We start from the raw sequence: 27,203 nt of genomic DNA, 5'->3' as shown, positions 1-27,203 counted from the left end.
CGTTTTGTAATTCATGACGACAGTCATTATTTTAATACCCTTGTCAGACTGTGTAACACCCCTTAAGAGCTCCAGTGAAGTGGAAAAATATTTCCCTTTTATTCAAATTCTCCAAGAAATCTTGCGAAATGTCTTTTCAGGTACGTGCGGTACCCTAATTCTTAGAAGGCTTTACGGTGAGATGGCAAGGGTCATTTCACATTTTACAACAAAAGGGAAGCACCCCGATAAACACACAAATGCACACTTTTTTGCAGAACTTTGTTTGGTAATCATGTGATTCATGAGCTGTTTGGAGCCAAATTGGCTTGGTTTTATAAAAAAAAAAAATCCTGTGTAAACGGGACCTAAATCCTTTGTATTGGATGGTTGTGATTTAGTGTGGCCAACTCTCCGATTATTTACTTCTCCTTTGACACACACACACACACACTTAGAACAGCATTCATGGTAATGTCGCACGTACTCATGAACAGTGCATGCCAACTCGCTCAATGAATGGACCTTTCAATGATCCCAACATTTCTAGTACTGTTTTTTTTTTTAACACAATCCAAACGTAGTAATTATATGGATTATAACAAGAATTTGGGCCCACAAAAAGTTGCACAGATCTCTACACAATTTGAATATGTACATCATTGTCAAGTTATTCAAATCCCATGCCCCTTTCATGTTTGTTTATGAATATTATGGATTATTTGATTATGCATTTTTTACCAGATGTAATATAAGTCTCAGGTCTCCCCAGAATGTGTCTGACGTTTCAGCTCAAAATATCACCCAGATCATTGATTATACCATGCCCAAAAATGCCCCTTTTTGGGTGGAAGCAAAAACACACTGTTTTGTGTGTATCTTTAAATGGTTAGTTTACCCAAGTGACAATTCTGTCATCAACTACTCACCCTCATGTCGATCCAGTGGTTTAACCTCAATTTTATAAAGTGACGCTCTTTTTTTCCGCAAAAACCCCCCGCAATTTACCACTTTGTTTTTTGTTGCCTTTGTTGAGGCGGGAACCGGAGAACATTCAACATTCAACAAAGCCAGCAGCCCCTCGCGAACGACTGCTGGCCACATAAAACAGAAACAACACATCGAATAAAATCCAGGCCTGGCTTCTCTCGATCTTCACAGTCGTCGCTCCTCCTTTATGCTTCTGCTCCTCCGTGAGCGATACGAGACCGGTGCGCCTCACAGGTGTCGTACATCATTAATCACGTCACCGGTCTCGCGCCGTTCTCTCACGTCCCTCGACCTCGGCCTGCTCGCCACACTGGGGCCTTAAAAGTGTCAGGTGCATATTTATGCACAAACGTTCATTTGCATAATAGTCCCCCTTTAAATTACAATGAAATATCTAAACATCCAAGAAACATAAGATTATTTACTTGAGAAACAAAACTGAATAAGATGAGACGTTTTTAAAGAAAAGTTTTTCCTCACTTATTTGTGCTTAAAACAACAAACAATAAAGCAACATTTTATATCCTCCAAATGAAAGGAGTGAGTGAGTGGAGGCGGGTTTGTGTGTCACTCGCTGTCGGAGAGATTAGAGAGAGAGAAAGAGCAGTTGGTATTGTATTTATTCTGTGGAAAATTAGTATTAACAGCGTTTCAGATATTTCAGTATCAATATGCATCGGAAAATCTATATTTTTTACATTTGAACACTACATTGCACCTAGTTTATTATTTCAGATAGCTTTTTAAAAGACTACAATTGAAAAATGTATATACTATATATGAAATTCAACCTGTAGGGGTGACTGCGTTACACACCGCCGCTGAAATCACCGCCGTGTTTTTATATATTTATTTATTTATCAATTTCGATCCTCAATGTCTTATTTTATTTAACTTTTTATAATATATTATTATATTTTTAGTCTCAAGGATGTGTAAATATTTTTATACAAAAAGTGAAAAATACTGGTTCAAATTAAAATTTTCATGTATCTAATGATTGTTTATCAATGTTTTGTCAAAATCTGATAAATATGTTTTACAAAAATGATGTTTAATGTATTTTTGTTTGTGTATTACTCTGCTCCATTTTATTTTACTGTTTTTAAGCCATTTCCACAGATATTCCTCTCAAAAAGCAAAGCGTTGTTTTATTTTTTTTATTTTTATGGACCATTCATCTATTATTTCATGACTATATTAGCCATTGTTTATTGATTCTAATGCAGTACCACTGGTTTCTTGGAGATGTGGATAGTTTTTTGTTCTCCATAACAATATTGTTTCCCAACAAATCTGAATCTGTGGAACATCCACTCCTGAGCTCATCATGTTTTGCTGGCCGGACTCCAGCATGTGGAGTGGATACGGTTCTTTCCAGCTGTAGTAATTACTGGAGACAAGTCAAACAAAAGCCCTGAACTGCGGCACTACGTGTTCATTGTTCACTAGACAATAGGCACCCTTAGACACTCAGACCATGTGCTCCAAAAAAACGGTTTTGTTTACTCTGGCAAATACCAGATATGTGTAGATTGTGCTGTTCAGTGATTCTGACCGGTTTCTTCTCCATTCCAGCTTCCAAGAAGATGAAAGACCAATATCTCCTTTTTATATTAGGTAGGACCAGTCACAGTTTCTCTCACTCTTTCTTTCCTTCTGTTCTCCCTGCAATGTTATTTTGTTGGTGTGAATGACCTTTTTATAATCTTTCAAAATGGAAATGATCTACATATGAGTTGTTTTATTGAGCAAACCAGGGAACAATGTCTCAATTTACGCCCTCAGATTTGACACAACAACTTTGTGTTCATTTTGTACATTAAGCGTCAGCTGCTAGGTGAATTGTGGCAGTAAAGTAAATGTCACAAATCTTTTACATAACAGAACATGAACAAATGAAACAACTGAAATCCTCTTAGCGTCATGTCAGGGACAGCTGCTAATGGTTTCCGGTTGAGTACGGTCTGAGCGGGATGAATCTGGGAGCGAACAAGTCAAAACAAACCTCTCCTGTGGTTTGTTTTCTCAGTTCCTTCATGTGTTGACTCATTGCATCAGCTCAGGTGCCCTCTCGTACCATAGCAACTGACCCTTCACACATTTCCCATCACATAGTTTACCCAACCCAGCCCTCGCGCTGCAGACGCTCATACTCTCTCTGGCACTAGTGCTGTGAACATGAGCAGAGAGCCTCGAGGAATAGTTCACGCAATAATGAAAATTCCCTTTATTGTGTGCTTATCCTCATATCATTACCAACGCTTACGACTTTGACACAAAAGGAGAGATCTTAATAGATCTTGGGTTGTTTTTTTTACACAGTGTTGAGGTTTCAGCCAACCACTTTGCTAATGTCATTAAGGAATGCAAGCAAGTAAATATAATATACTAGTGTGTTTTCTGTAACCTTTAACCTCTTGTTTGGGTGTGTACATGGTTGAGGTGTGTTTGTTAATATGTCAGTCATTGAATAACTCATTTTAGCCTGCCAAATAAATGTCTTATTAGCTTTGTTGTTTTATAGTTATTGGGGTTTCTACTGGAAAAGTTATATCTATTGAGAGAGAGATATAAAAATTATGTTGATTGGCAATATTCATTTTTATGTTTTTGAAAGCTGCTCAGCAAGACTGCATTTATTTGAGCAAAAATACAATAAGAACTTTTAAAAATCTAATTTTAAAAATCTAAATGGTAAAAGGAACTTTCCATATTTACCCTCCAACATTAAGATTAGATTGATGACATAATACTTGCATTATGATCCTTAAAGGGATAGTTCACCCAAAAATGATGTCAGCATTTATTTACCCTAAAGTTGTTCCAAACCTGTATTAATTTTCTTCTTCTGCTGAACATAAAATAAGATATTTTGAAGAATATGGATGATGAGACAGTTGACTTCCCCATTGACTTCCATAGTTTGGAGAAAAATTACTATGCAAGTCAATGGTGACCAGAAACTGCCGTTACTGCCGCAACTGTTACTGCCGTTTTTAAATTTTGGGGTGAACAACTATCCCTTTAAAATGTAAAATGCCATGTTTTTATTTGTTGGTTTTTCAGGTAACTTGCTCGTCTTGAATTTTGCACCTGTTTTCGGTTAGCATTGCTAGTTTGGTTCCCTCCTGTTTTGCCCACAGCTGTTAACTAGATTTGGGAGATGACTGTATGGAAGAAATGACTAGGGTATCAGACTAGTTTTCGTGCCAGCTTCGACTCAGTCCTCGCCCTTGGAGTGCACCCTATGACCGCTGTGTTATGCAAGACCGACAGACCTCATCAAATCATCTTTAGTCCTCGGTCTCATCGCTTATCTGTTCTCACTGCCATGTTCTTGCCAGTCTTTAATAGCATCTACGTTTGCATCTAATGGTCATTGATACTGCTCAATACTGAGAAAATAGTTTACTCACGCATGGTGTTTAAATAGCGAGTAGTCAGCTGTTAACTGGGTCTGACCATGAGAGCACTGCTGGTAAAGACACAACTGTTGTGTCTGGAGTATTTCCGGATCCAAAAGATAATGCTGCTATTTTTACCATGGAACTATCTATCCAATGTAAAACCATTTAGATTAGTTTTTTGTTGTTGTGATAAATCCTTTTTGTTTTTTTTATTATTGTGGTCGGATGAGTTTAGTAGTCCAGTAGGAGATTTCCTGGCTTCAAAACAATGCGTACAATGCAGTGTTCTATTCAATGCTTATACTACGGGGCTGTTGAATGCTTCAATCTGATTGGTTGATGAACGTTCTGAGGTGTGCAATTATTTTCTGGGAAACGCACGGCTTAAGTAGTTCCAGGCCTTGACAACATTACAGTTCCTTATCACCTCGCCAAATGACTTCAGTTATTTCAAAGGTTCTTACAGACTACAACAGCAGAAGAACAAAAACCCACAATGACACTGACCTAACAAAAAATATATTGTAAACAATAGGATAAAAATGACAAATTAGAATTTAAATATTTTGTTATGATTGTGTGTGATACTGTAGGTTGTATCTCTGATATCGGTTTACAACTGTTTAAACCTGATTAACAGGGAAAATAATTGAGTTAACTATGTAAATGTATATTACCGTTCAAAAGTTTGGATCAGTAAGAATTAAAACAAAACAAATAAATTACTTTTATTTGGCAAGGATCCATTAAAATGATAAAAAGTGAAAGTAAAGATTTTTACATTGTTGCAATTTTTTTTATTTTTTTTAAATAAATGTTATAGTTTTTCTAAAAAAATCCTGAAAAAAATGTGTAGCATGATGTGCACAGAAAATATTAAGCAGCACACCACCCAGAACACCCTAGCAATGCCCTAAAACTACTCAGAACACCTTAACAACCCCATAGTAACACCCTTTAAACCACCCACAACATCAAAAACGTTTTTACTCACCATCAAGTCGTTCCAAAAATGTATGACTTTCCTTCTGTGGAATACAAATTATATTAAAATATTTGGAAAAATATATATTTTTCAAGTCAATGGGTCCAATGTTGTTTGGGCCCCATTGACATTTATTAAAGCTTAATAATTCAGTATTTTGTCCCTTCTTTAATATGTTCTTTTCTTTAGCTCACAAATCTCCCCTGGACACTGCAGACCTGACTTAACAAAGTAAGTGATTATGCAATGCCAAAATATGACAATTCAATTATATGAATCAATGATTAGTCCGTCTTCTAGATAGACGGAAGAGTTCCATTGTTCATGTAATTAAAGCAATCATCGTTTGACCATTAACATCCCTCTCTCTCTCTCTCTCTCTCTCTCTCTCTCTCTGCCCAGTTTTCTGGAGAAGACTATTCGCTCAGCGGTCGAGCAGCACCTCTTCAACACACGCATGCACACAGGTCAGAGTTCAGAGGGCTTGGATGCGACTGCCTACTTTTCAACGGCCCGAGAGAGGAGGAGACATCTACGAGAACACGAGCAGAACTTCAGGTAGGAGCAGGTTACTCCTGAAATACAGCTTTTATTGACTCTGGTGTGGCTGCGGCCAAACGGCACGGTAGCTGGCCTGTGTAGTGAGTTTGTAGACAGTTATCCAGTCACAACGTTACATGGTTCTTAGTTGCTCAAGATGTTTGGCAACTTACCTTGGTAGTTTCGCTGCAATTCACATCTCGGATTTCAATCTTTACAGCCACTCCACAACAATTAACAAGTTGTTTGGTATGATTGCGATCTAGGTTATATCTCTGATATAAATTCACAACTGAATAAACCTGATTAACAGAGAAACGCATTGAGTTATATATATTAGAGAATATATTATACTACCGTTCAAAAGTTTGCGGTCAGTAAGACTTTTTATTTTTTTAAAGAAAGTATTTATATTCAGCAAGGATGCATTACATTCATAGAAAATGACGGAAAATACATTTATAAAGTTACAAAGTATTTCTGTTTCAAATGCTGTTCTTTTGAACTTTCTATTCATCAAATAATCAACAATAAACAAAATAAACAAAATTATTAAGCAGCACAACTGTTTTCAACATTGATAATTAATAATAAATCAGCCTATTGGAATGGTTTCTGAAGGATCATGTGACATAATGGTGCTGACAATTCAGCTTTGATAATTTTCACTGTATTTTTGATTAAATAAATGCAGTCTTTTATATTTTATTTATTTATTTATGTTGGAAACCTGGAAATAATGCCAAATTCAGAAATTTGATACCAAATACTCTCAGACTTTTGGCATCCGCTACGCTATATACAGTTACATTTAACACTTAATTTGATTCCAAATATTTTAATATTAAAACTAAAAATATTTTTAAAATAATTAAAACATTTTTAAATGTGCTTTATCCATTAACAAGGATGTTCAGCTTTCTGCAGCCGACACTGAATATGAATATCAGATGATAGTAGATGCTTGGCTATTTTAAGATTATCAGCAAACCAGTCGGCCTATAGCTAATTTTAACTTTACAAAAGTGTTTAGTTAAGATTAGATTCAAGCACAAACATGTTAGATGCTAATTTTTATGAATCTGATTTCCATTCCAGCTTGGGTTGTTGATGCCTGGATCTCAGAGCGATCAAACTAATCCTGTTGACACGAACTCTAAGCAAACTATATACAGAGACACTGAAAACATTAGATTAGTAGCTCAACAGTTGTGCTGTTGCATAGATGTAAATAAACCGTCACGTCTGCTTTAAGTAGTTGAGGTATCACAGCCACGGGTTCATTTCTGCTGTGGTCTTAGGATTTGATCCCTTGATTAAAGGACAAGCACAGGAAGTCCTAGTCTCATCTCTCATAATTCTGTGGTGTCTGAAAGTGAGCGGTGTTTTTCTCAGGGTCGAGGGTGATAAAGAGAACATCCCGTCTCCGGGTGTGAGGGTCACAGAGGAGTGTGACAGGCGTCTGCTGCTGCCACACGAGGCTCAGAGAAACAGGAAGCCCAAACACAGTCCCACACTGACTGAGCTCTCTGCCAACCAGGACGCCCCCACTGTAAGTCTGATTTTTAGTCTCATCTCCATGGCCTTCTCTGTGTCTTTCTGCAAGCAAGGCAAGCATCACTATTACAATTGCTCTTACTTAGGGTTAGTGATTTCAACAAACCACTATCCAAAAGTATTCCATTGAGGAGTGTAACTTGTCCCACAGTGTTCATGCAATAAGACTTTTTCACTTGACGGACAATGAAATAGTTTTTATTTTTTATGTTAAGAAAAAGAAACCAATTGGCAACAGCTGTGCAACCACTTAAAGGGATAGTTCACCTAAAAATGTTGTCATCAGCTGTTCCAAACCTGTATGAACACGATGCTTTGAAGAATGTTGGTAACCAGACAGTTGACCGTAGCCATTGGCTTCATTAGTATTTTTTTTCCTACTATGGAAGTCAATGGGTGCCGATAATAATAAAATTAACTTAACTTGCAAAAAACAAAATTTGTATAGGGGAAAACAAAATCTACTTTTAGTAAATGTACTATTGTTTTTCTATAGTATTATCCTGAACAGACTGGCAGCTTCAGTGATTATAAAAGCACTCTTTACTTGCTTTCTGTGTAATTCAGTCACAATTTTTTTTAGTTTTTTATGATAACTTGTCACTTCCTACTTTTTCCATATACAGGTGAAACTCGAAAAATTTGAATATAATGCAAAAGTTTCATTTATTTCAGTAATTCAACTTAAAAGGTGAAACTAATATATTATATAGACTCATTAAATGCAAAGTGAGATATTTCAAGCCTTTATTTGTTATAATTTTGATGATCATGGCTTACAGCTTATGAAAACCCCAAATTCAAAATTAGAATATTGTTAAAAGGTTTTCATAAGCTGTAAGCCATAATCATCCAAATTATAACAAATAAAGGCTTAAAATATCTCACTTTGCATGTAATGAGTCTATATAATATATTAGTTTCACCTTTTAAGTTGAATTACTGAAATAAATGAACTTTTGCACGTTATTCTAATTTTTCGAGTTTCACCTGTATTATGGAATGGGAATGGCTAATAAGCCAATAAGTGCCATCATCTACTGTTTATAGTGGTAATTTTATATATTTAAAAAAAATAAAAGTGCTTGTTTGCCACAAAGGGTTTTCCTATACCTTTAAACTTTTAGTTTTACAAATCATCACATTAAAAATAACATTAAAATTGGATAATATTTAGAGGTTGGAAGTGCTTGAAAAAGTGTGAAGCTCTTGAAACCTCTTGAAAAGTGCTTGAATTTTACTCTAAAAAGGTTGTACTGAGATGAATAATGTAAAAAACATGCCGCAATACCGTGGTTACAGTCAGGATTGAATATTGGTGATTTGTGGACTGAAAAGCCTTCTATAACTTGTTTGTTCATGGTACAATGTTTCTCCTGGTTTCCACGTCAGCGCTGTTTGATCTGGTTTATAACAGAGAATTCTGTGCCCTCTGTGAATTCAAATGCTTTCTCACTGGATCTCCCAGCACTCTGTAATAACGGTGTCTCGTGCTCGAGGTCTGCTTGTGAGTAAACCTGTTCTGAGCTCGTGTTGTGCTGTCTATCATTGCTCTGAGCTGATAAACGGAGAGCCGTTTCCTTTGAAGCAACAGAAATGGCAGCTCTTATCAGTTGGGCAACGTGGTGGACGCGACCTCTAGCAAAATTTAGTCGCACTGGAAGGAAAAAAGGTTGCTCTCTGGATCCCTGAAATGATATGTATTTTTATTTTAAGTGAACTATCCATTTCTCAATGACGTCCCAAAAAGAAAACCCACTACACATTAAAGTGTAGTGTGGTACGAAACAGTGACAGGAACAGCCAATTATCTTAAAATCCTTCTTGTCCTCGTTCATGCGAGACAGACAACACACAATGTATCTCTGTGGAAAATCAGAGGTAAATTGCAGGGCTCGCTTTTGTCTTAATAGTGTTTTGACGAAGACACTGACTCATGTTTATGCTAGGCGTGTGATTTGTATTTTGTATTTACCTCAGCAGATCAGACCACAGTGTTCAAAGCATTTGTCGGTACACCACAGTGACGTGCATTAGACACCATTAAAGATGATTTAGTAATGTCTTGGTTATACAAAAACATCTCTTGGTCAACTTGTGGTTGACCAATATGGGCATTTTATTGGCAGATAACCAATATAATTAGATGTTCGGTTTGTAATGTAGACAAAAGTCTGACACCACATAAAAATCAAGTTGTAACTTATAGTAAACCTAGAATTAAACCAAATGCGTTAAATATGAAGGACTTATTACAGAAATTACAAAGTTCATGTTTGTTGTACACAGAAGTTATATACTATTATTATATCATTTTACTTTATATGTTTGAAGTTACACTAGGTGGATACTGTCCAGTGCATATCACTTTTATAACTGTTAAACATGATAATAATAACCCTGAATTTGCTGCAAAAACTTGTATATGCACCCTAGGTAATAGCATCGGATATTAGCACACTTTTAGCACACCTTACTGTCACATTATTTATTTATTTTGTTGTTTATTTAATGTTGGTTTAGGTTTTCTTTGTTGTCTTACTCTTAACATATTAAGATACATGTGTTGGTTTTCTTTTAAATCTAGCCAATGGAATGCCAAGAGCCACCTGGGGCGTACGATAGAAATGCTACGGATAACATGGCATCAGCTGATATCAGGTAATTTAAACACCTCTTAATGCATTATGTGCAGTTCTATGTGTGCTGGGCAGTAGAATTCATTTAAATGGGTCACACCACGAGAAATCTTCTGTTCCCAAAACCCCATCTATTGAAACTAATCTTGGATAACTGAGCCCCTTGGGTTTCTGAGATCAGAAACCTGAAAACTTTACAATGTAGCCCACATTTACAGTGCAATGTTGCTTATTTACTGGTCATAAATGATGGATTTCTAAACGCTCTGATTTAACAATACGAGTAAAATCTTGTGCGGTTTTTCTGACCGTGTGTAGCACCTACAACTCTGCACACTGGATCCCAGCATGTGAAACAATACATTTTCTTAGAACAATATCCCTGATCATGTCAGTCTGCTCTTTACAGATTGAGCAGTTCATTTATCATTTTAGCAAATAGCAATGCTGTTACAATATCACTAATGAAATATATTTTTTAGGGGGAACCATCAAAAGGAACATGGTTTCAACTTTATTCGGGTGAGTGTTATTTCCTGCCATTATCTATTTTTCTTTTCTTCTTTGTATATCCTTTTTTTTTCTCTTTTTTTTTTTGAAACATTTGAGCACCCTACACAGTTCACTTTTCTTTTCTTTTTTTTGTGACAAGTTCATGTAATCACAGCCTCGTTTTTTAAAAAGAAAAATGTAGATGAACAACATACTTGAGTGAGTGTATTATTCTCAGGTGAGAAGACGCCTGCAGAAAGGACACCAAATAGACGGCTGTACTAAATCTTTAGGGTTTCACAATGTCTTTAGATCGTCTGTTACGGTGGTGTTAAGACTGTTTGGTAAATGTCAACATTGATATACATTATCAGATCTTTGGAGAAATGGATTAGTAAAGCATCTGAATTCATCGAAAACAATAGTATCTGTTGGTGTTACTGTGAGAACATCTTGGATTTGTTGAACCACCACCTATCTTTACCCTGCTGTCATGCCATCTGGGCTCTGGCACCGTTTAATGTCAATGTGCCAATTGACCAAAACCCTCGGCTTTTGCATGTTCAGACCAATCGGTTAAAGCTGTGGCAATTATGTTGCACGTCGTTGGTTGTCCTCCAAGTGCCCCATAGTATTTGAACACTCTTAAAAATAAAAAAAAATTTTGGCACCTATGATGAACCTTTAACATCCATGCAATCTTAAGTTTCCATACCACAAAAGGTTCTTTATACTGGAAAAAGGTTATTGAGACACTTTACAATAAGGTTCATTAGTTAATGTATTAACTATCATGAACTAACCATGAGCAATGCATTTGTTACTGTACTTTGTACTGTACTTTACTTTGCTAACGTTAGTTAATAAAAATACAGTAATTTATTGTTTGTTCATGTTAGTTCACAGTGCATTAACTAATGTTAACACGATTTTAATAATGTATTAGTACATGTTGAAATTAACATTAATCAAGATTAATAAATGCTGTAGACGTGCAGTTCATTATTAGTTCAAGCTAATTAATGTAGTTAGCTAATGTTAATTAATGAATCTTATTGTAAAGTGTTACCCTTGAGATGATTCAAATTTTTCAAACTAAGACAAAAATGGTTCTTTCAACAACTGTTCACTGAAAGGTTCTTTTAGGAACCCGGACTGGTTCGTCTCTGGCGTTCCTTTTCAGAACCTTTATTTTTAAGTGTATTAAAACTAACAAACTCCTTGAAATCTAAAGTAGTGCTTGTGCTATTATTCTTTCAAATGAACGTCACCCGGTTTGTTTATTTAACTGATGCAGTGACATTCATAAATTTTTAAGAGTGATTCAAGCGTTCAAATACTTTGAGGGTCAATGAAAGAGTTGATATAGTCACAAACATCCTGTGTTGAAATATTTCTGTATCGACGGTTCAGTCTGTAAAACAGTCTAGTCTAAATAAGACTATATAATAAGACTAAATATAGAAATCGAGCAATTCAGTTTCCTTTCTCTTTGTCCTTCAAAGATGTCTGTAATGTTCCCTTTTAAAATGAAAGACTACTTTATTTTTTTAACAAGGAATATTGTTTTTTAAGCCCAAAAATGATTCGCTGTCATTGTGATGTCACATTCATGTTGAATCAGTGTCGCTGCATGTGATGTGTGAGATCTTGCTCCTTCATGCGCTCTAACAGTTAGATCATGCTGTACAGCTGTGACACGTACGCAATGCATTGTGGTATAAGAGTTTCCCATGTCGTTGATTCTGGCAGCTGATTAGAGACCTTTTTCTTTGAACGTGTTGAAAGGCACAATCCTTTACTCGTACGCAGAGCTTTACTGCAGCTTTATCAGTTAACCAGTGATTAAAGCTAACTCTGACTGTTTGGTTTCTACATTGAGCAAGTCAATTCAGTAATTAATCATTTATTTATGGTAAATTCATAATTTTATCTTAGTTTCACATTTAATGACTGCTTTTAATGTGCACTCTGTACTTTTGTCCTTATTAAAAGTTTTAATCAGTAAAGATATTAATAGTATTTTTAGAAGTCATGCCAGATGAAGACTGACCCATCAAGAGTTTTGCCCTATGGGGTCTGTCATTTTGAGATCACATGACCAGCCGAATACTCCTTACTTAATCTCGGTAACTCTCTGTAGTCGTTATTGGACTCTTGTGGAATGAATTATTCTGGACTGACTGTGAATATAGCATTTCTGTAGTGGCATGAGCATCTGAGAACCAACATAAACAAACATTACTGAGTATACACCTTTCACTTTTTCATCTTCAGTAAGTTCAGTTAAGGATTACACTGTTTGAAATGCATGCATTATGAACAAAAGATCTCCGTACTACTTTTTAAAAAAAATTTTATGCAGGGCATTTTCAAATATGTTCATAATGCATGGACTTTTTAAAAACTTTATTCACCTCTTATTTTAAACGCTTAATTTCCCCGTAACTTTTCAACAACATCTTTGCTTCAGAGCTTTTAGGCCACCGTTTAAATTTCTACACCAGATTACTAGTGTTTTGGCATCTCTGGATATGATGAGATGTGTAGATTGGAGTTGTTATGGATATAAATATTTCAATCTCATCAGCCATATAATCTCATTACAGATGTCCCCTCTTTAATCACGACGTGAACAGGTGATGACAAGATTATCAGGTGAATTGTTTACTGTTGATTGCCCTTGATTGGAGAGATTTTTCTGGGACAAACATCATGTGAAGGCTCCAAATCTGTCGAAAGCCTGTTGATCTAAGTCAACTGACTTCCACCGCTCGGGTCTTAAAGTCGTTTTCGTCATGGTTTAAGCAAAAGCATGTAGATGTTGTGTATGCATCAGGTTTACGTTCATACTGTTAACACACTCTTGTTATAAATGAGCAGTTGGCCTGCACAACTGGTGTTTATTTTATTGTCAGTTTTGATGAGTGTTGTTTTTGTGCAACAAGGCACATTTCAGGTTAAGTGTTTACTTTTTGTCTCCTTGCATTGAAGTGCCGGAGTTTTCACATTCAGGATGTCTGGACAGTCCGTTTCCCATTCTGTTCCTTATCTCCTCTGGTGGTAATAAACATCACATCTCTTGGCATGTTGACAGTGGCATTTTACAGAGTCATGTGCAAAACTTTAAACAGCACAAAGTCCTCATTCCAAGTTGGGATTGACGCATAATCAGGAGTGTTGCAATTAAGGACCATTATGGGCACGTAATGAAAATCACATCGACAAAAATAGCACGTCTGCAATGGCACAAGTGCGTTTCAAATCCAGTTGATTTCTCATTAGCATGAGTAAGCCCTGTGTGCCGTAATAACAGAAAACAGGACTGTTTGTCATGCTGTCGGTAATGCAGGGCAATAAATTTTTTTTGGGTGTAGAACCAATTTTCACTCAGAAGTTGTTAGTAAATTGAACAAAATGGCAATTAAGACACTGAATTAAATGGGAAATTTTAAAGTAGAAAATCTGAAATGGAATTTCCAATAATAATCTATGTTTTATTAGCAACTTTGAAAAATCCTTAATACAGTGCAGTGAGGGAAAAGTCCCCCTTTGCTCCAAAAATAGACCCCATCCCACGCCCCAGTGGCGGAAGTGTGTGTTTGTGTGAGCTGCATGATTTGTCTGCACCCTTCACGACCCCTCCTGCGTGATTTGATCATCGCCGAAAAGGGGGGAAGAGTCCCGGCAATGATAAAGTGAAAAGATTGGGAAAGCATTTCTGCCTGCGTGCTTTGCGTGCTCGGCGTGACCCCCCCTCCCCCCCCCCCTTCTCTCTCTCTCTCTCTCTCTCTCTCTCTCTCTCTCTCTCTCTCTCTCTCTCTCTCTCTCTCTCTATGGGACACACAGCTGCTCCGAGAGAAAGGGGGGGGGGGGGGGGGGGTAGAGAGATAGAAAAGAACATAAAATTAGCCACACCTACCCTGCAAGGAACATGGGTGGGGTTTGAGCAGGGCAGACAGCCAATCAGCAGGCAGGGGTTTGTCCTGCAGTGCCGCCCCCTGCCTCCTCCCAGCCTGTAAGTAGACGAGGGCAGGCGCAGGCAGGGTATTGCTCAACTTAAGAAGCGCACTACCCCCACTCTGCTGTAGTTGGTGTTTATCCTTCGCTCTTTTCTCTGCTAGACGCCTGCCATGAAGATCCAGGAGGCTCTTAGTGGCACAGAGCCGTGCGATGATGTCCCTCGACTGGACCTTTCTACTCTGACAGACGACAGCAACTGGGCAGGTCAGTGTTTTTTTATTTTTATGCGTCTCTCACTTTGTTGCTGTCTCTCTCTCTGCACATGGGCGGCAGCTGCAAGTCTGCCTTGCCCACATTGCGTCCTCATGCAGTGGGTATTATTAAGTCACTTAATAGAGGAAGAAGATTACAAGTAGTCTGCAATCTGTTTTCCTCCTCATGCATACTGTGATGCGTTCGGTCTAGAGAGGCTTATTTTGCATTGCAAGAGCGTGCTAGCTATGCTTTTTTGTGCATTGTTGTTGCAAATACTGAGGTTGTAGCCACAGCTACTTCAAAGCCCTGCGATGTCCCTTGACAATTTTGACTCGGATGCCTTCTGGGATTTGAGTTTGCACTGGATTCAGCTGCGGTTCTTGCAGTTACATGTTTTTTTTCTCTCCCCACACTTCCTCTTTGGCCATAATTCTCTGTTTGTAAACAGTCGAAAGGCTGATGATTGCATATTTGTGCTGCTTTGTTTATATATCATATTTGTCAAGATAATATTTGTATTAAATTTTTTATTCAATTTTAATGCGTACCGGTATTAATGAAAATGGATTATAGCACTTTCTTGTTTATTCATCATATTATTTGAGATAAAATGAAATATTCATTTGGTTAAAATTTTTTACATATAATTGTAATGTATAGATTAATTTATAGATTAGATAAATTATAGATTATAGACTATATACATGCTATATATTAAATATATATATAATACAGTGCTATGCATAAGTTTAGACACCCATGCTAAAGTTGCCTAAAAAGAGGAATAAAAAATCATCTTTTGGAAATTTATCTTAATGCCTTAATTTAAAAAATGAGGAAAACTCCAACCTTTAAGGACACCAATTTTCTTTGTGAATGAATAATGTATCGTAAAAAAATAAATGTTCTTCCTTAAAATACAGGGTGCATAAGTTTGGACACCCCTATGTTAAATTCCCATAGAGGCCGACAGATTTTTATTTTTAAAGGCCAGTTATTTCATGGATCCAGGATACTATGCATCCTGATAAAGTTCCCTTGGCCTTTGGAATTAAAATAGCCCCACATCATCACATAACCTTCACCACACCTAGAGATTGGCATGGGGTACTTTCCATAAGATCATATCTCAATGCAAATTAAACCAGCTTTTAAGCTAACTGAAATAAAACCATGCCAATCTCTAGGTATGGTGAAGGGTGTGTGATGATGTGGGGATATTTTAATTCCAAAGGCCAAGGGAACTTTATCAGGATGCAGAGTATCCTGGATCCATGAAATAACTGGCATTAAGATAAATTTCCAAAAGATGATTTTTTATTCCTCTTTTTAGGCAACTTTAGCATGGGTGTCTAAACTTATGCATAGCACTGTATGTATATTTAATGTATGTTTGTGTGTTTTTAATTTAATGTATAGATTTATATATGATCATAGCACTTTTTATTTATCAAATCTTAGATAGATAGATAGATAGATAGATAGATAGATAGATAGATAGATAGATAGATAGATAGATAGATAGATAGATAGATAGATTATTGCACTTTTTTTTTTTTTCTTTTTTTTTTTTTTTCACAATAATATTTTACTTTGTATAAGGCCATGTTTTATACAAGAAGTCTATGAAATCAAAATGAACTTCACTGATCAGATGCATCACACTAAAATGAGTTTAATCAGCTACGGTGGATTGGTGCATTTTCACAGCTGCTGCGTTTTAGTCAAGTTTACGACGATGAACCGCATTTGTCATCTTCGGTGTTTAAATTTGTTTGGGGTGTAGGAGGGCGAGCCTAGCAACAAGCAGACGTTCGGCTCTACAAGTGGAGGGCCGTATAGTCATAGCAACTGAGAAGTGAAACAGGAGGAGGTTTAAAGCCTGGAGTCTGAGAGCTGTTGCTATGTGCACGTCACGTCTCAGCCTTTTAAACTTGTCATGGCTATTCACAACAGTCTCCCTTCCTGTTTCCTCTCCTGTTCGTGCAGCACGTGCCAGTTGTAGACTTGTACAAACATGCGCAAACACACCCCTTTTCGCATTGACCTTGGAAATGTTGCAGTGTACGATTTCTATATTTCTCCGTTCGAGGCCTGGCACAGATGCGCCCTAGGCAGTGAAGTTAGTGCACATATATGGAGCTGCCCTGCTGACAGGTTTGCCATGTTGATTCACAGTTACCATTACTTTAATGTAGTGCTTAATATTGTGGTCACAGCCTTGGCAGGATCTCTATACTGTATAATGTACTTGTTCTGTGGCACCCTCTAGTGATGACTGCTTACATAATGACACATCTCGGTTGACTGTTAGACTAGGACGGTCCAAAAAAAAAAAAAAAAAATTTGCCCTGTGGTTTTGCAAGGTAGAGACATTCCTGGGAGTGCAACGTGAGATATTTCCTCCATATGCTGTCTTTTGTTTGGAGAGAAATGTTTTCAAAGGTTTTCTGTTTTTTGGTATGTGTTGTGAAAAGCGGTATTACTAGTAAATAAGTCGAATTTGGAATTAAATTAAATAATTTTAAAGCCATTCAGAAATGTAATTTGGCATTTGACATCTTATACACAGATCCGTGCAATTAATTTGACCAATAAAATCGCAGAAAACATAATGAAAAAGATTAGTTTTGGGGACAATTTTATTGTAAATAAACAAATATTTATTATAAATAAACTCACTATTTTTGGTGTGCATATTTCCTAGTTTTTTTCTGCAAATCCTAGCCGTTTATGCTGAATGGAGCAACTAAATTTAGAAAAAAACACAAGATTTCAGAATATTTATTATTGAAAAGAGCTATACAAATTAATAATTTGAATAGTTGTGTGTACTTTACCTAGTTATATTCTACAAATCCTTGCAATCATGTTTGTTGTGCTGAGCAGAACAACTTTTTTGGGACAAGATTTATTGTAAAATTCAAGTTTTTTGGGTAGTCAATGTCCGGTTGTGCATTATTACCTATTTATGCATAACAAATCGTAGCAATTTAGTTATTTATGCCACGGATAACATGATTTTTTTTTTAACAAAATTGATTATGAACTACTATTTTAAATAGTTCATAGTGCTTTTTACCTAGTTTGTTATGATGAACTTGAGCACTGATAACATGATGAAAAAGTTCAAATGTAACAAAACAAATGTAATGCTTTGTGCATTTTGTTGTGCATACATGGCAATATTCGATAAATTGTAGCAATTATGCTAAGCGGAACAAAACTGCAGATGAAAAGGGTAAATGATTATACAAGCTAAAAGTGTTTTGTTCACATCTTTGGAAGCATATGGTTGCTGTAATCGAGTTCACGTGACTGTAAATATACAGTGGCACTAAAAACAAGCTGTTGCTCCGGCTCATGGGAGTGGTCAAGTGAGTGTTCAGGACTGTATGTAACATTGAGCTGCCAGACCTTTGTCCCACTGCAGCCGGTGCCAAAACACATTGCGGTGACCCACTGCAGTGCCAAGAGGCAGCGGTTTGCCCAAATGTTTGTCAGCTGTGATGTTCACAATCTGCCTGCTTTTCTGCCATCATTTCCTTGGGTCGTTATAACAGTTGCGTCATTGGTTACCCTTTCTTTCCTTTTGTCTTTCAGATTCTCATTTCTTTAGTGCTTCTTTCCTTGATTTCAAAAGCCTTTTAAAATCAAGTAGCAATGAGGGTAAGGGCTGAGATCTGCTTTTGTTAACAACTTGATATCCCTGAGCCCCATCTCTCACCAATGACCTTTAAAAGCTGCATGGAAATCCCATAAAACAGCCCAAACTGGCATGTAGCTACCTAGCATCTAACATACCGCAGCCTTTGAGGACAGGCACAATAATACGTGGCTTTATTTATGTTCGCAATAGCCTACTGAGACTTTGTGAGCCTTTCAGTGAAAGGCCATCTTGTAGCACATGCTTGGATGTATTATGCCGGCTCAACAAAATGGCTCCAAATGCGCTGCCATGAGGGAGAGATCCACCTGACCCATTAGCTCCTCAAGCATGACTTGTAAGCACATGACACAAAAAAGTGCAAAGAACCTGTAGGAATTTAAGCTGTACCAGATTGGTTGCACAGCATTTTGAAAAGCATGTTGAGCTGTTTGTGTGTATGAGTGTGTGTGTGTATGCATTGAAATGATGCAATAGCATCCCTGCTAAGACACCCCTATTACTGCTAATATTGTGAATGTTAAACATTGATAACGATAGCTTTGTGCCGAAAAACACTCTGAACTCTCTTAAAACCACATAGCAACACCTAAGCAATTACCCAAAACACATGTAAAACCCACTTTAATAGTCCCATAAATGATTGATGTGTACTTTAGTGTTCTTTTTAGAGTTTAGTAGGTACATCTATTAAAAAAAAGTTACAGTCCCAAACGTGGACACAAAACACATTGTGTTATTGTTTTTCCTAATGAACGTTGCCTTGTGCAAGGGGTTTTACCTTCACTTTAACACTGTAAATATGATAGCAACTTTATAACAGCAGATAAGATCAAGTATGATCCATCATGCATGCCAGTTCCACAGGTCACATTGCAGTCAGCGCTTATCGCCACATTCTTCTTGCTACATCATTAAATTGCTCTACTGACCTTACTTTATGATCCCGGCATCTGCATAGTAAATAAACAAAACATTCGGATATCACAGCATGTGCTCACAATGTTTGATTGATAATCTGTAGTGCATGATAATCTTCAGAACACTTTGTCACGGTTACATTTAATAGTCTGCAATGAAAAAGCACACGTGTATTGTGTATTTAACAAAGGTGATAGTGTACTTGTCTTTCTCAAAGATAAAAACAACTGCTGAGCTGAATATCTCACATTCTAGTGGGTTTGACTATAACAATATTGTCCTAAGGATGCCCGAAATAGCAACAAGGTCAATAGAATATCAGCCTAGTTAAAATGTAATATGTACTCAAACTTTTGTTTGGCCCTGACTGTATATCAACAAAGACAAAATCTACCACTTGTTCCCTGTTTGGCTTGCTATTTACTAAGTGACTTGTAAAATCTAGGCACGCTGCTTTGTCATTTCCCTCAATTTTAACGCTTGTGTGTTGACAGAACCAGTGCCAGCCTACTCGTCGTGGCAAAGGGAGAGTATGGACCGCGAAGAAGCTCGTCTATCTCCCCATGCCGGTGGCAAGCCGATTCGCCAGCTCCTGGAGGAGGACAGCGACCCAATGGTCTCGCCGCGGTTCTACGCTTATGGAGACGGTCGGCAGTATCTGGACGACACAGAGGTTCCTCCATCGCCACCTAATGCCCACTCCTTTGTCAGGTAAAACAACAAACCCTTGTATGGTCTGAAAGAGGAAATCCTATGTTTTTCGGAGGGTTGAAAGGAATGCTGTTCTCCATTTAGTAGGCGAAGAAGTTCGTCGTTAGGCTCCTGCGACGACGACCGGGAAGAGTTGACCTCTGCTCAGCTTTCAAAGCGGATCCACGTACTCAAGAAGAAGATCCGGAGGTTTGAGGAGAAGTTCGAGGATGAGCGCAAATACAGGGTGAGCGAAACATTATATCTGATTGGATGAGTCCCTTTTAAAAGTTGCGACAACTAAAAACCCTACGATGTCTACACTGATAAATCGATCCCATTCTGATCATTGAAGCAGTCTATTCTGGAAAACATTGGCAATGTACTATTTTCATGATGAAAATAACCGGTGCAAAATGTACTTAGCTCTATTTGCTACAAATTTTAAGTTTAGTGTTTTCTCTACAGCCTTCACACGGCGACAAAGCTGCCAACCCAGAGGTTCTGCGCTGGATGAATGAACTGGCCAAGATGCGCAAAGACTTAAAAGGTATGAATGAAAGTGGTTTGTATCATGTAAGCTTGAGCTGCATGATTAATCGTTAAAAGATTGCAATCTCGATTAAACACCAAATCAATTTTATTCCTAATTGCAACAATTTGCCTATTAAACATGTCTGTTAAACCTTTGACAAAATCACGGCGAAACATTCAAATCTGCATGGATGTTGCTGCTGACCCAGAGAGTATTTTCAACCACACAGTATCATTATTTCTGTGTTACAAATATTCTATCACAGAAGTACCGGGATAAAAGTGTATAGTTCGGATATAAACAATGTCTATGGTAGCGATCAAAATAGATCAGATCTTTTTTTTTACGTAACATGGTGCTACAAATAACGATTATATCGATTACATCATTACGCCACCAGGTGACGACAAGTGACTGTTAAAAAATGTATTTGGCATTGAATCATTCAGTCAAGAGATTCGTTCAAAAAGCGCGGATTCATCCAGCAATGAAACAAGGGAAGTATTTACGAGTGAGTCATTGAATTATTCATTCAAACCGATTAAAATAAAGAATAATTATTCAGATTTTTTTTTTTAATAAACTGCAGCAATTAACATTTTGTTAGAACCTCTAGTAAATGACATGTTATTTTGTTTAGTTGTCTGTTCAGAATCGTGGTGTTTAAAAAAAAAAAAAAAAAACGTGATTCTCAATTTATCCAGAATCGTGCAGCTCAAATGTAAGCCATTATAATCCAACCTTCATGATGTTTTGTTCAAGCAAAATGTTTCGGGTGTAATTTCTCACTAACCTTTGTGGGTTGGGCCTGCCAGGAAAACAACATCTGATCTAATCTGCTCTGCTCTGCTCTGCTCATGGCTTGCAAAGTTCTTATAAACAAGTGGCTCCATGTTCTGGCTCTACATCACAGATCACAAGTTGCTAAAGTCAGAAGAGGATTTGACGCCCATCCCCCGCCAGCGTAGCAACACGCTTCCCAGGAGCTTTGGGTCTCAGCTGGAGAAGAAAGCTCCTGAGACCAAAGCCCCCAAACCCCCTGTGGAAAGCACACTGGATGCAGTCATGAACAAACTGGAGGAGAAACGCAATGAGGCTGGCCGACCTGAAGACGTTAAGGTGCGGCTTTTAAGGGGTTATTTTTCCGCTTTTGCCCTTTTATTATTATAAAGAATGCTTGTAACTTTAAAATATCATTCTCTGTTCTTCATTAGGACATGACCCGTGAACAGATTGGAGGAGAAAAAGTGGCCCTTCAGAAAGCTCTTCTATATTATGAGAACATCCATGGGAGACCAGTGAGTGTGCAGTTCTTAACCTTCAGAACATTTGAAGAAATGATCTACATAGGCTGAGGTTGATTTTAATGTCTGTGTTTTTGTCACTCATTCTAGATCACCAAGAATGAGAGGCAGGTCATGAAGCCACTATACGACCGGTACCGACTCGTCAAACAAATCCTCTGTAGAGCTTCCGCCATTCCAGTCATTGTAAGTTCTGTTTTTCCACCATTTTTCACTTTTCCCCTCACCATTGCATGCTTCTGTCCCAACTCTTGTTTCTCCATTCACTGGAGCAATCTCTCATCTTGGGAGTTCATTCACAGCAAGAGTGTCCAATCCTGCTCCTGGAGGGCCACTATCCTTCAGAGTCTAGCTACAATCCTGGCTGTTGCAACTTCATTCTGCCTCCTAAGATACCTCACTAAGGCCAAATTTACTTTCTCCTTCACAGGCCTTGTTTACACCTGGTATTAAGATGCGTTTTGGTCGATCGGATCACAAGTGGAAGGCGCTAAATACAGGTGTAAACGGGGTCAAAAATGTTTCAAGCTTGTTCACTTTCTTCAACCACTTCCAGAGGCAGTTGAAAACACATTCGACTGGACTACTTTCGTAGTGTAGACGCTCATGTGGTCGAATGTGTTCAAACAGCCACAAAAGACCGCCTACTCTCCACCTACTGGCCTAATGTGGAAACCTTATGAGGAGCGCGCTTGCCAGATGGGATTTAGACTGACGGCTGGAGACCAAAGTTTCGTAGTTCGAAGATGGAAAACATATCAAGCACAATGTTCTCTCTTCATTTCTGATTTCTAACGCCCAATCACAGGGTTTGGCTGGTCTTGCGACTGTCAGAGCAAAAACAAAAGCTACTGCTCTCTGTGTGTTTTACCGTTGTCTCCGGGAGCGTTTTTATGTAAACAGCCCAAGCTTATTTTGTCCTTTAGATCGAAAGATCTGAAAAAACACATACATTTACCCACCCATAGACCCTCCCCATGAAGAAATCAGGACAGAAGTGGTTGAAGGTGGACAAAAGAGAAGGAAAACACCTGGTGAAAACGGGAATGTGTCTCCATCGTCTACTTGTGATCCGATCAACCAAAATGCATCTTAATACCAGGTGTAAACAGGGCCTCAGATGCCATGAAGCAAGATGGCTAACTAAGCAAGAGAAATTTAATCCAGTTGTAAAACATAGTAATAAAAATAAATTGGTGATTTTTATTTAATTTTTTATACTGTATTGTAACCATTACAATACAGTAATGGCCGAGTGCCCCACATTGGGCGCCATATTTGAGCTGTGCAAAGTTGCTGCCTATGTAAACTGTTCCAAATCGGCCACTTGTGAGGGTCAATAGAGTTTGGTTGCTGACCACGTAGGCAGTTGGCAGCAAGGCTAGGTTTGGGAATAAAGCTAATACTTATCTGAGCCACGCTAGCAGATATGCATAAGCTACTATGGTTGTATTAAAGGCTAGCTAGCTGCTATTTCTGCTTTAGTCATGAACTAAACCGTATGGATAAATCTCAATGGTATTAGTAGAGAAAATAGCATTAGCAGTAGCACAATATAAGCATTTAGATTTTGTATTGATGCAATGGCAGTGCCGGGGCTTTTTAGCACCTATAAGCCCGTCTTTAGCAAGAGCTCAAGAGTAGCTCACTGAGGTCATATCCTGTTGCTGGATATTTGCAACAGTATTCCTTATAATTCCCAATTCTCTTACATACATACTGGGCATATTCCCACACCACAGGAAGTGTTTTCCCCCCTTAATACAGAATGATATGCATGTGAAATACAACAAAACATCCTAAGGGCATGCACATATTATATTGGTATGTTCTGAAAAAATCTGGCTTATGTAACACAAAATGGATGTTACCATTATATAATACTCTAAAGCCCGATTATACATGTTTAAACTTATGTGTACATTTGAATTGTCTTTTAGCTTTAGCTTCTCCATTGTTTTAGTCAATGATATGGTTCTCTAGTTACATTTTCTATTAGCATCAGTTAAACCGTGGGTTCCCAATTTGGTGAATATGCTTCATATGCCCTAAAACAATTACTTGAAGTGCCACCTTCTGATTTCAAGGTTTATTTAATGTGAATCTTGTGGTCCATTAGTGGAGTGAGACCTGCCCTGAAGTGGGCTTTTGTGAAGGTAGTGTACCGGGTTGTAATGTCACTATTAACACCCACCACAGGGCTCGCCTTCCAGCAAGCGCAGAGGCCCCCTGCTGCAGCCCATTATCGAGGGTGTACCAGCCCTGTTCTTCAGCGACACAAAGGTGAAGAGCTGTGACTGCTCAATCAACCAGTGATTCGGCTGACCCACCTCCTTCCCCCCACTAGTTTCCTCATTAACCTAATCATGAATCAGTAACTTGCATGGGCACATACTTGGGAGTGCTGTGAGATTCGACTCCTGCTGATTCCAAAGCCGTTTGCTCACATCCCTGTTGGGTTTTTGGCACCAGGGATGTGAAAACTTGAATTGGTGACTCAAATGTAAGGCAGTGCACTAAATACTCCGACTGAAATGAAAATAATTTACTGCACTGTTAAAGCACTGATGCTTTTCATTTGTACTAACACTCGTCACAACAGAGGCTTGATGCACAATGATTGCTAAATGATTCCAATTGAGATTCGCCTTCCAAATCAATGTTAGGCTTGATGCTGCTCAGTCATGGTAGTGTAAACCCTCGGAGATAACTCACCAGCGCCACCTGCTCTTTTCCAGGAGGAGGAGGATGGCTCGGATGACGACGACACCAGGACACAGTTCACCGTCACAGTTAAGCCGGAGCTGAGCATGCTGGGACTTCTCGACCAGCTGGATGAGGACACAGACGGTTTCATCTCACCTGTTGATGAACTATCACCCTCCAAGCACACCATGGATATGAGATTGTCCAATTTGCATGCTGCTACCACGTGAGTATTAGGTTTAGAGTAGAAACGTATATCTTAGGGCGCTGACACACAAGATAATGCTTGGACAGAGTGTTCTGGGATCCATTTTGAAGATGTGGAAAGAGTCGTACCAGACCTTAAATGGCCAGGTCTCTCTCTCTCACAAGAAAGGGACTAACCAGGGCTGCTTTTCTCAAAAGCAGTGTGAGCTAAATTGATCGTAGAGACCATTGGTGACAATGGTTCTACAATATAGGCTTAGGCCTTAGGCTTATGATGCTTTTGGGAAACACAGCCCTGGACTGCATAAACCCAAGTATATCGTGGAGACCATTGGTGACAATGGTTTTTACAGCCTACTTACACTTATGATGCTTTTGGAAAATGCAGCCCTGGTAAACTAAAGGTATAATAAATAAAATAAGGCAGATTTCCAAAATCACAACTGGAATTGTTGTCATTGGTCAATGCATCGTAGTTAAAATGTCGCCAACTACTGGTTGTGCGATGTAGCGCAAGCCTAGTGATTTTCCTCTACATCCTTGCTATGCATTGACGTCAATGAATTTGCGTGTTTTCTGACGTAAACTCTAGTGTGTAAGTGCCCTTACAGACCTTTTACATTTCTTGTATTCATCATTTATTTTATGGAGCTCCAAAGCCAAATATATACAAATGGCTAAAAGTGATTTGTACATTTAAAAAAGCGAATTGTTTGGTAATATTTACCAACTATTGAAACATTCATTATTGAATTGTCGCTGCAGTGGGTCGAAAGAATGTTAAAACTTTCCACTCCCTCTTAACCAAACACACAGGCAGGAACTTGTGGAGCAACTCCAGGAAGCCCGTGAGGAAAAGAAAAGAATCCGCCAAAACCTCCGTGAATTTGAGGATGAGTTCTTCAAACAGAATGGCAGGTAAAGAAAACTTTCACAATACAAATACAAAGGTAACATGTTTGCTCTTAGAATTGTAAACATTCATACGGTGGAATTGTCTCTACAGAGTGATTGAATGCTCTACTTGTGCTTTTCCCATAGAAACGTGCAAAAGGAAGATCGCTCACCCTTGGCAGGGGAATATAATGAATACAAGCATATTAAAGCCAAGCTAAGGCTGTTGGAAGTGCTCATCAGTAAAAGAGACTCGTCCAAGTTCATTTAGTGCTCCGCTTACTCAAGACTTACTCTACTAGCCAAGCAAGGACCAGCCACTGCTATCCAAAGCAATACAGTGGGTACAAAGACAGGTTTCACAGGCACATTTGGCTTTGAAGGACACAGAGACATGCCTGGTTCACCAATAGCAGATGTCCAGTGCCGTTTGCTCCACTGTACAGCGAAAAGGACTCGTGTTCTGCTTTTGACTTCTGATCATTTTGCCATGAGACCGTGGATTCAGAACATAATCACATACTTGTGAATCTCTGATCCCGATTCCCTTTGAAGCCCAGAAGAATGTTTCTGTTATATTTTGTGTTCGTATTGGTATTTAGATAGTTTTTTTTTCTTTCTATATTAATATCGCTATAATATAGAAACAACTATGTTTTCACAATCAGGCACAAGCTTTGAAGAACATTGAGATATTGCGTCTTAAATTGTCTTATGTATATAGAGATGAGGAGAGTTTATCATTATAGGAACTTTTAGTATTTGATGAATTGAAGAAAGTAACCAATTAATGGAAGGAAGGCTCTCTGTATATATATTTTTTAGTTATTTACTGGTGCCATAATTCATGCAAATGGCTTTATTTTGAATATTAATGCTTCTGAGGAAATGCATAATTTGCATTGTTCATCGTTAATCTAATTTCCCTCCCCTCCAACTTTAAAGCTGTAATCTTTAAGACCATTGACTAAGCTAGAATTGACTCAATTTTCTTTACAAAAAAGGAAAAAATAATCTCTCGCTGTAATGGTGTAGAAACGCACAAACCAAGGTACTATAAACCAGCTTTCATTGTTCATTTGTTGTGTATATTTTTATACTAAATAGTCTGAAGTGTCGAACTGCTCATCACATGAAACTCACTGTTTAACAGTGGTGTGGGTGGATCAAATCCCCTCAAACACATCTCTATTGTTAGCCAGCAATAGAAAGTGAACCTGTGGGGCGTCACTGAGCGTTTGCGCCTGGTGAACGCAGATACAAACGTCACCCCCTTTCTCTTATTCTCCAGATTGGAAAATTGTAGCGTGAATTTTGTTTTTACTGAACGTGACAAGAATGATGGATAAAGATGAATACTGTGTGTACATTTTAGTACATGATTGTCTTTGTATTTTGTACATATGATATAAAACCAAAATATTTTTTCTGACTATACTGGTGTTGGGTGTTGCTTTCGGTGTCATTAA

The 27,203-nt window shown here is 38.0% G+C and overlaps 1 protein-coding gene across 9 annotated transcripts in view; it reads left to right on the top strand.

Moving 5' to 3' along the window:
* Window positions 1-27,169, top strand: part of fam13a (family with sequence similarity 13 member A) — a gene marked incomplete at its 5' end in the record, with an annotated part of 57,177 nt that extends 30,008 nt beyond the window's left edge. For 4 of the 9 annotated variants that reach the window (XM_079616988.1, XM_079616987.1, XM_079616991.1 and 1 more), the window contains 18 exons: window positions 2,548-2,589; window positions 5,554-5,595; window positions 5,767-5,922; window positions 7,300-7,456; window positions 10,049-10,122; window positions 10,583-10,622; window positions 14,717-14,819; window positions 18,414-18,479; window positions 19,893-20,109; window positions 20,194-20,335; window positions 20,557-20,638; window positions 21,537-21,742; window positions 21,838-21,921; window positions 22,018-22,113; window positions 24,127-24,210; window positions 24,666-24,859; window positions 25,657-25,758; window positions 25,882-27,169. In XM_079616988.1, the coding sequence (XP_079473114.1) occupies window positions 2,548-2,589; window positions 5,554-5,595; window positions 5,767-5,922; window positions 7,300-7,456; window positions 10,049-10,122; window positions 10,583-10,622; window positions 14,717-14,819; window positions 18,414-18,479; window positions 19,893-20,109; window positions 20,194-20,335; window positions 20,557-20,638; window positions 21,537-21,742; window positions 21,838-21,921; window positions 22,018-22,113; window positions 24,127-24,210; window positions 24,666-24,859; window positions 25,657-25,758; window positions 25,882-26,005 (2,011 nt within the window). In that variant the 3' untranslated portion in view covers window positions 26,006-27,169. The remainder of the gene's footprint in view (window positions 1-2,547; window positions 2,590-5,553; window positions 5,596-5,766; window positions 5,923-7,299; window positions 7,457-10,048; window positions 10,123-10,582; window positions 10,623-14,716; window positions 14,820-18,413; window positions 18,480-19,892; window positions 20,110-20,193; window positions 20,336-20,556; window positions 20,639-21,536; window positions 21,743-21,837; window positions 21,922-22,017; window positions 22,114-24,126; window positions 24,211-24,665; window positions 24,860-25,656; window positions 25,759-25,881) is intronic. The other 5 variants (XM_079616994.1, XM_079616989.1, XM_079616993.1 and 2 more) reach the window with 3 other exon arrangements.
* Between the last annotated feature and the right edge of the window lie 34 nt (window positions 27,170-27,203).

This window comes from Phoxinus phoxinus, assembly GCF_949152265.1.
Source record: "Phoxinus phoxinus genome assembly, chromosome: 6".
NCBI lineage: Eukaryota > Metazoa > Chordata > Actinopteri > Cypriniformes > Leuciscidae > Phoxinus > Phoxinus phoxinus.
Note: the sequence above shows the minus strand (reverse complement) of the source record. Positions and strands in the feature narration are given on the sequence as shown.